The sequence below is a fragment of the Lycium barbarum genome, chromosome 4 (assembly GCF_019175385.1).
Source record: "Lycium barbarum isolate Lr01 chromosome 4, ASM1917538v2, whole genome shotgun sequence".
NCBI classification, from domain to species: Eukaryota; Viridiplantae; Streptophyta; class Magnoliopsida; order Solanales; family Solanaceae; genus Lycium; species Lycium barbarum.
Window position 1 is genome coordinate 30,772,725 of NC_083340.1, and position 9,790 is coordinate 30,782,514.

The window sequence follows — 9,790 nt, forward strand, 5'->3', positions numbered from 1 at the left end:
TAGGTTGAGACTAACAAAAAGTACAATAATAAATAGCACAAACTAGACAAGCACCGACAAATAAACACAAGATTTTCAAATACTTTTTTTTACCCGAGTATAATTCAATAAAAGCTATCGTGCTAGAACCACAGACTAGGGAATGCCATACAACTTCTCTCAGTCAATAAGATTCCTTACCCCGATATTTATTTTCGCATACAAATAATTCAGGAGTCAAACTTCCTTTTGATTAGGAATTCAATAAGGTGACTTGGAATACCAAAATTAATTTTCAAGTGGCGGCTCCAAATAAATAATAAATTAATTTTCAAAATAGTCACTTCAACTGAAAAACCCTTTTAAACCTTTTAAGCGAGGCGAAAAAGAGGTGTCAAACATGTCGGTATGCATGTTCGGCTAAAAGTTTGCTTAAGCAGTAATTTAGGTAAATATTTAAATAATCTAGATGCATGAAAGAATACTCATATGTAAATATAATTGGAAGGAGGTATTACATTTATATTTATCATGGATCGTCACGAGTTGAGTTCAAATTATTATGGTTGAATTCTGGATAGCGATGAGTTGAATTTGGGTAGCTTCATTGATCGATTTTAAGTTCATTTGCACTTTTGGCCCTAGATTGTGCTGGTCTTTAATTTTTGGCCCTCAAGGCAAATGGTTTTTTTGCGGGAGATAAATTTATATTTTTTTATCATAATATCTCGCAAGTTATGTTTCTCATCCTTAAAGAACTTATGCGCCGTTAGGCATAAATTAGATTGCTAAGGGCAAAAATTAAAGGTTAGCCCATTTTAAGTACAAACTGTGCAATTTCTTTTTGACTTGTTTTTTTTTTATTTTGCGCAGATTTCCCTTCAAAGGCACTGGTCTTTAATTTTTTCCCTTGCTTTAAAAAAGTTACCGAAAATACCCTGAGGTTCCGAGTTTGAACCCTTGCTCGGTCAAAATTTTTTTTTAAAAAAATCGCAAGGCAGAGTTTGTCTTATGCCTGAAGGCAAACTCTGGCTTAAGGGAGAGTTTGTAGGCAAACTCTGCCTTAAGGGTAGAGTTGCTACCTTAAGGCAAACTCTGCCTTGAATAATCACAACTCTGTCTTACGGATTTTTTTTAAAAACATTTTACTGAGCGGGATTCGAAATCGAGCCCCATGAATTTTTAGGCGAAAGACAAAAATTAAAGACCAGTAATTAGAGGGACAAAAATTAAAGACCATCCCCGAATAAGGTCAATCGTGCAAATTGCCCTTTTGACTTTAGGCTAGCTTTTGTCATGGGTTAAGGTTGGTTATACCCAAACCTAGCCCATTTATAATGTATCTCATGCCCAACTTATTAAAATTCAAAAGGGTCATTTGCTTCAAAGGCACTGATCTTTAACTTTTTCCCTCAAATTGGTGGTCTTTAATTTTTGCCATACGCTTAATATCCCAAGATCGTGAGTTTAAACCCCAGCGCAATCCCCAAAAAAAAAAAAAAATCACAAGGCAGAGTTTTGTAGCAAAATTAGGTCTATTCGGTCAAAAGTTAGGCCTTAAGACAGAGTTTTGTAAAATTTCAACTGAATAAAAAAAATTGCCTTAATGCAAATCTCTACCTTCAGGTAGAGTTTTGGCAAATCTCTACCTTAAGGCGGAGTTTGCCTCAAACTCTGCCTGATCAGGTAGAGTTTGCAGTCAAACTCTGCTTGATCAAGGCAAAGTTTCTTAAGGCAGCAAACTTTGCTTGATCAACTAGAGTCTGAGGCAACACTCCACCTTTCAAATCCAAACTCTACCTTGTGATTTTTTTTTTACTAAGCGGGGGTTGAAACCCAGAACCAGAGAGTTTTTAGCGAAGGACTAAATTAAAGACCAGCAATTTGAGGGGAAAAAATTAAAGACCAGTGCCTCTGAAGGGCATTCCGCACAAAAAAATGAATTCAAAACAAATTAAAAAAACATTTTTTTGCCCGAATTGCCCTTTATTTGGGGTGGTCTTTAATTTTTGCCCTTCAAATTGGTGGTCTTTAAGTTTTGGCCTTCGCCTAATACCCCGAGGTTGTTGGTTCGATCCCCTGCTCAGTAAAAATAAAAATAAAAATCGCAAGACAGATGTTTGGATTCTGCCTTAAGGAAGAGTTTTGAAGGCAAAACTCTGCTTTGCGAATCCAAACTCTACCTTGCGATTTTTTTTTAAAATTTTTGATTGAGCAGGGATTCGAACCCGAAGCCAAGAGATTTTTAGCAAAGGGCAAAAGTTAAAGACCACCAATTTGAGGGACAAAAATTAAAGACCATCCCCAGCGCAGGTCAATCCTGCAAATTGCCCAACAAAAAAAGACTTGGGCTAAATTTGTCAGCCCAATCAGAGTCTCGTGTGAGTTTAAGGCCCTGTTTGTCCATAGATATTTAAAAAAAAATCACTTTTTTTGAAATTTTGGAGTTGGAGTTGTGTTTGGCCATAATTTTTGAAATTGTAGTTTTTGATGAAATGTAGTTTTAAAAAAGTGATTTTTTTTTAAAAACAAGTTTTTTGAGTTTTTGATATTCCGGAATACAACTTGAAGTTGTATTTGAAATTTTCATGGCCAAACGCTAATTCCGAAAAAAAGTAAAAAAAAAAATTCGGAATAAAGTGAATAATTCTTATGGTAAGTCTCACGAATCTCTTTTCTCCTCTTTTTATCCTCCTAATACGAATAAAAAAATAAAAAATAAAAACTTTAAAAGAAAAGGTAAAGGAACCACAATTTTTTTATTTTCTTTTTTGGTATAAAGAAACCAAAAGTGACTTAAGGGGTAGTCAAGTCTTTTGCTGTTGCGTTATAGCACAAGTACAACACAATTAACTGAAATTCAGGAGGAAACGGCTAAACCAGAGAAGAGAGAGAGATATATGGTCAGAATAGGACTCGCAAGAATGTCGTCAACTACTATAAATACAAGGAAAAGGAAAAAAGAAAGTGTAATATATATAGTATATCAAATGAATAAAGAAAAAGATGAGGGTGGCAGTAATAATAATATATAAGAAGGAGAAGAAGAGGGTGGCAAAGCCCGGCGGCCTGTGCTGGTGGTCGGGCAAAGAAGAGAGCTAATATATGTTATATATATGTGTTGTATAAGAAGAATTAATAATGGAGAAGATGAAGATGATGTGTGGATTAAGAGAGATAGAGAAAGAAATAGAGAGAGCATATTCAATGGATGATAAAAGCAGTCACTATAGTATTACTAGTGGCATTCTTCCTTCTCTTGGCGCTCATAGTAATCGTAAAATCAAGCTTCCTCCTCACATTATCTCCCCCTCTAATCCCCGTTACAGGTTCGTTATTTCAATCTTGGGTGAATTCTTTACCAAATTCCAATTTTTATGTTTGAATTTGGTAGATGATTTTACGGTTACCTAAACTTCATGCAGCAGATTCTTTTCTTATACTCCATAGTTCTTGAATTGCTTTTCTTGTATATCGATTTCAACCTTTAGGGTCCTTTGGTTGATGGTTAGAGTTGTGCACGTATCCTATGGGGGAATCTATCTATTATATTTTTATGTGGGGATTAGTTATGCAAGAGTTAGTCATTAGTTGCTCCATCTTCTATCCTGCATAAAATAATACATAAATTTTCTCGTAACCTATACATGTATTAGTTATGCGGGTTTCTAAATTGCAAACTAGACACCGCATTAATTTTATGTACATGAACAACTTATCCTCCTAACCAGCTATCAAACGTTTACCTCCAAACTAGCTACCAAATGAACCCTTTAGTGTAATAGTTACCAGCTACCAAATGAACCCTTTAGTGTAATAGTTTAATCTATAAACTTTAGCCTAATTTACATGTTATTGCATGGAGAGAAACAATTTTTGCTTTGACTATAATTTTCTCAAACTTCTTAAATATATTTTGAGTCATTTGCTGCCTGGACTTGTAGTACTCTTCGTGCAATTTCCCAATTTATGTGAAGGTGTTCGAGTAGGAGGGTCAACGCACTTAATTTTGACCATGAATTCGGGTATAAGATTCTTCAAATATTTTAAGATAAAATCTCCAAACCAGCTACCAAATGAACCCTTTAGTGTAATAGTTTAATCTATAAACTTTAGCCTGACTTACGTGTTACTGTATGGAGAGAAACAATTTTTTCTTTGGCTATAATTTTCTCAAACTTCTTAAATATATTTTGAGTCATTAGCTGCGTGGACTTGTAGTACTCTTTGGGCAGTTTTCAAATTTTATCTTAAAATATTTGAAGAATCTTATACCCGAATTCATGGTCAAAATTAAGTGTGTTGACCCTCCTACTCGAACACCTTCACATAAATTGGGAAATGTCCTGAAACGAGTCGAATTGATCAACTTAACCATTCAGGTGGAGGCGGATCCAGGATTTAAACTTTATGGGTTCAACCAGTTAAGATTCTTAGTTTGAACATGTTATATTTTAAAAGTTATGGGTTCATGTCTACTATTTATTGCAATTTTAATAAATTTTTACACATAAATTTATATTATGCGTCAAAAGTTTGGCGTTCAATTGAACCCCCACCTATCATGCTACATCCACCACTGCATTCAGGTCTTTCTGGAAGGAGGTACTATATTATTTGTGTTAGTTCAGTAACTTTTTTTTAAAACAGATTCTGAATAGATGGTTATATGTTCAGTAACTTTGATGATTTTAGCCTATATGGCTTTAACCAAAATTATCATGCAGGGCTTGGAATGGATTTCTGGTGCTTCTTGTTTTCTACACAGCATGGGCGTCACCTTTTCAGTTTGGATTTCTAGACAGACCTCATGGACCTATTGACATCATAGATAACATAGTTAATCTTCTTTTCGCCGTTGACATTATCCTGACATTCTTTGTTGCCTATCTTGATAAATCAACTTACAGTATGATTGATGACCCAAAGCGGATTGCTTTGAGGTACATAAAATCTGGGTTTGTGTTTGATTTGATATCCACCATCCCTTCCGAACTTGCTCGGAAAGCATTGCCTCACCATCTTCAATCATATGGATACTTCAGTATGCTTCGCCTCTGGCGTCTTAGAAGAGCCAGTGTCATGTTTGCTAAGTAAGATGCTTAAAGCCCCTCTTTATTAGCAGAACTGCTTATAATTCCATGTTTGATTTGTTGTTAAAGATTTTCTTCGTTTCAGTCTATCGGATCAATGCCTGATCTGTTTGATGGTGGTCAAATATAAATACAAGAAGGAATAAATTGCATATATGTTTTAAATCCTATGAGTACTGTCTTTCTTCGTGGTGTTTCTTTTAGCAATTGATTTACATTTTTAATTTTCTATGTTTAAGTCTTGTTGTATTGATCTATGGGATTCTTTGGTCTAACAAATTGTGAATCGTTCTGTTTCAAGTCAATTCGCATTACACACTGTTATAATAGTTTGCCTGAAGAAGATAAGCACAATCCTCATTACCTATGCGTTTGCTGACAATATGCTGTTCTTTTGCTGTAGATTGGAGAAAAATAGGAGGGTCAGTTACTTTGGGGTTCGAGTACTGAAGCTTATATGTGTAAGTCTATCAAGCAGTAAATGGCATTTGCTTGTAAAGTACCTCAATGACGATTTACCATAACACACTTTGGGATACTCTTTTCAGGTGACTCTTTTTGCTGTTCATTGTGCTGGCTGCTTCTACTACCTTCTTGCTGCTCGGAAAAAAGACCCAAGTAAAACTTGGCTTTCACTTTCCATGGGAAATTTTCATGACAGGAGCATCTGGAATCTGTATGTAATGTGTATGTACTGGTCCATTACAACGCTTACAACAACTGGCTATGGGGATTTGCACGCTGTGGCTACAGATGAAATGATATTCACCATGATTTACATGCTATTCAACCTCGGGTTGACTGCATATCTTATTGGAAATATGACCAACTTGGTCGTCCATGGAACCAGTAAGACTAGGAAATTCAGGGATACTATTCAAGCTGCCTCAAGCTTTGCACAAAGGAATAAGCTGCCGGTTCGGCTTGAAGAACAGATGCTAGCTCACTTGTGTTTGAGGTACAGAACAGATTCGGAAGGTCTACAGCAGCAAGAAACTCTTGGAACACTACCCAAAGCTATTCGATCTGGCATTTCACATTATCTATTCTATTCACTGGTCGATAAGGTGTACTTATTCCATGGTGTATCAGATGACTTACTTTTTCAACTGGTAATTCCAGCTTATGCTTAGTTTTATTGATTGATCTTTAACGTTTGGTTAAATTTCAACCTATTGGTCAATACTCTTTTATCTATAACGAAATGTAGTTTATTGTTTCACTAATTTCTTTAATAATACTAATAGGTGATTTGGTTTCTTCTTGGTGATTTAATACTGTACAGGTTGCTGAGATGAAGGCCGAGTATTTCCCTCCAAGAGAGGATGTCATTTTGCAAAATGAAGCACCTACAGATTTGTACATTCTGGTTAATGGAGCAGTGGTAGGGACCTCGCTCTTTCTCACTTTTTTTTTTTCTGGGAAAGGAACGGAAGGGAAAGCAAAAGACAAAAATACTTTTAAAAAGAAAACTAATGAGTCTCTTATTTTTTTCGTACTGCTGTTGATTTATCACAATAGCCAAAGTCAAGTCAAGGAACCGTGATAGCTTCTGCATCCATAATAATGTTCATTTTCGGTGAAAACAATTTTTTTGAAACATGTCCTACTACTTACAAAAAATTTACTCTGGTCAACCCATTTTTACTCTTCAATATTCTTGTTGTGTCAAATACACATTATCATCTATTTTTTTCTTCGTTGATTTAATCGCTGCAATTGAATCTCTTAATAATCACATCTTGCTTATACATGCAGGAACTTGTATCACACAGGAATGGGATGGATCAGGTAAGTTGCTCTAGTGTCAGACTTAAACATTACTGCTGTCCTGAGCTTAAATGCTTATTGAGTGTATAAATTTTTGTAGGTAGTTGGCGAGTTGAAGAAAGGAGGCGTTTGTGGAGAAGTTGGTGTGCTTTGCTATAGGCCTCAACTCTTTACTGTTCAAACGAAAAGAACATCCCAACTGCTACGCTTGGATCGTACTTCATTTTTCAACATCGTTAAAGCAAATATAGGAGACGGGACAATAATCATGAACAATCTCCTTCAGCATTTGAAAGAGCGAAAGGATCCAATGATGACAACGGTATTAGCAGATATAGAACATATGCTGGCTCAGGGAAGAATGGACATGCCTCTCAGCTTATGTTTTGCAGCGAACAGAGGAGATGATCTTTTGTTGCGCCAATTGCTAAAAAGGGGTATGGATCCGAACGAATCTGATAGCAATGGACGTACAGTGTTGCATATAGCAGCTTCAAAAGGAAGTGTTGAATGTATTCTTCTACTTCTAGACTTTGGAGCAGATCCAAATAGAAAAGGTACTCTTTCCATTTCCATACCACAAAGAAAATCGCCTTAACCGTTTCTTTCAGGATATCATACTTTATGTTTGGAAAATTATGGAGTACATTAGTTTATAAAGTTTATACCTGATTCGAGCTATTAATTTGTGTTTGCCTTCAATTATTCCAATGACCTCAACTAAGTATCTGAGAGGCAATTTTATCCTTGGTTCCTTCAAGTCTTCTTGAACCTTTTTCACAAGAATAACTTAGCTGCGTCTGCCCTCCTCCAATCTGTATACCCCATTTATGGCCTTGATGGTTCTCTATTGAGAAATATCAAGTACTAGCACCAGTTGTGACTAGAGCATCACTCCCAAATTTGCAAGTGTATCCTAACTTCAACTTTATTCGGTCACTTCTCTCTCTGATAAACAACTACTTTTTGTTATGAATGCAGATTCCGAAGGAAATGTTCCATTGTGGGATGCAATGATGGGGAAGCATGAAGCTGCGATAAAATTGCTTGTGGACAATGGGGCAACAATATCTTCAGGAGACGTAGGTCAGTTTGCTTACTTTGCAGTGGAGCAAGGCAGCCTAGACTTGCTTAAGGAGATCATCAAGTATGGAGGTGATGTCACCCTTCTTAACAACAGCTTAGGCACGACAGCAATGCACACTGCTATTTCTGAGGAGAACGTCGAAATAGTTAAATTCCTAATGGAACAAGGAACTGATGTTGATAAACCAGACGTTCACGGTTGGACACCAAGAGCATTGGCTGAATATCAGGGCCACGAAGAGATAAAAGAGCTTTTCAATTCGATGCAACCAACTAGTAAAGAAACCAACGTCTATCCTACTGAAATGCCTAGTGCCCCCTACCTTAAGAAGTATCAGAGCGATCCCATGATTCATCTCTTAACTCCTGAAGAAACAGCATCACCACTAGCTAGAGAAAGTGGCTCGTCCCACGGCAGATTAATGAAGAAAAGGGCTAGTCCCTTTCAGAATTCACTGATAGGATTTATGTCTGCAGGCCAGAGACACCATGATGGTGAGTACAGCTTTAAATTTTGAAGGCAAATTTCTTACTTTATACCAGTAAAAAAATAAGAAGGGGAGCGTAACTGGTAAAGTTGCTGCCATGTGACCAGGAGGTCACGGGTTCGAGCCGTGGAAACAGCCTCTTGCAGAAATGCAAGGTAATGCTGCGTACAATAGACCCTTGTGGTCCGACCCTTCCCCGGACCCCGCGCATAGCGGGAGCTTAGTGCACCGGGCTGCCCTTTTATACCAGTAAAAAATAAAGGATGCAGCGTGAATCCATCTAAATATCAACTAGGATAATAACTAACTACTTTTATCACCTCCAAAGTCAAAAAGATGGTCAACTCTACAATACATCTATGTTACAAGATAGCCTTAAGTTAGAAAAGCCTCTTTTACCTCCTTAGTAGGTCTTGGCTTGATAAAGTTTCAATATTATTTTTTTGTTTGGAAATAATTGTGCATTATGGTATCTTAGCAGGAGGAAGCGGCCTGGATTCTTCAACTAAAATTGCCAGTTCAAGGATTCCAGGCAGAGTTACCATCGGTTGTCTAGAGAAAGCTCATATAGGTAGAAGGGTTGTGCTTTTGCCGGATTCCATTCAAGAGCTACTTGATATTGGTGCCCAGAAATTTGGCATCTCTCTCACCAAAGTACTGACTGAAGATGGAGCACTTATTGAAGACATTTCAGTAATAAGAGATGGAGATCATCTAGTTCTTGCTGGTGATGATACTTAAGAATATTAAAACACAGCTAATAGTAAGAAATAATCATACATATTGCAGAAGTGAATCTGGTTGACCTGTAATTTTTGTGCTCATCATATTGGAGATATAGTAGATGATAGATCACTAACAAGGCAATGTAATTACCGCATAGAGGAATTTGATTCACATATACTCATTGAAAAGTTGGAAGAAATAGGACAACCGTGTTGGGCTGTGTTTTGCGTGGGGGGTGGTGCAAAATGTATATAATTTACAGATAACAAAATATTCTTCTCAATTATTGAGAATTCTTATGCACGTAATATAACTAGGGTAAATTTCGTATGTTAGTCACAAAACTTTTATTTTATTGCATCAAAGTAAGCTTGTCAACCGGGGCGGTTGAACCGGTTGTAACCGGAACCGGCTAAATTTGTTCCGGACCCGGAATCCCGGTTAACGAATAATCGTTTGAGTCGGGCCGGTTATGGGTTGGCAAAATTGGAACTGTGGACTGGTCAACCGGTCGGGGCGGTTGGCCAAATTTTTTTTTTTTTTTAATTCAGCCTGTCACTAGCCATTACTGGCCATTGCCCAATGGACCAATTTGCATAAATGACCGTTGGCAACGACCAAAATATTTTGGCCCCCCACCACCCCTAA

General features: G+C 36.9%; 1 protein-coding gene across 2 annotated transcripts; it reads left to right on the forward strand.

Annotated features, from left to right (window-relative positions):
* The first annotated feature begins 2,574 nt into the window (after nt 1–2,574).
* LOC132635780 (potassium channel AKT1-like) lies at nt 2,575–9,468 on the forward strand. Of its 2 annotated transcripts, none has more exons than XM_060352305.1 (9): nt 2,575–3,308; nt 4,707–5,072; nt 5,476–5,533; nt 5,621–6,184; nt 6,358–6,456; nt 6,831–6,863; nt 6,943–7,399; nt 7,824–8,423; nt 8,898–9,468. In XM_060352305.1, exons 1-9 carry the CDS (start codon nt 3,121–3,123, stop codon nt 9,155–9,157), a joined length of 2,625 nt encoding a protein of 874 aa, XP_060208288.1. In that variant the 5' UTR covers nt 2,575–3,120; the 3' UTR covers nt 9,158–9,468. The 2 variants fall into 2 exon arrangements, with proteins under 2 accessions (XP_060208288.1, XP_060208287.1); XM_060352304.1 differs by having other exon boundaries at nt 2,576–3,308; nt 8,895–9,468.
* The last annotated feature ends 322 nt before the right edge of the window (nt 9,469–9,790 follow it).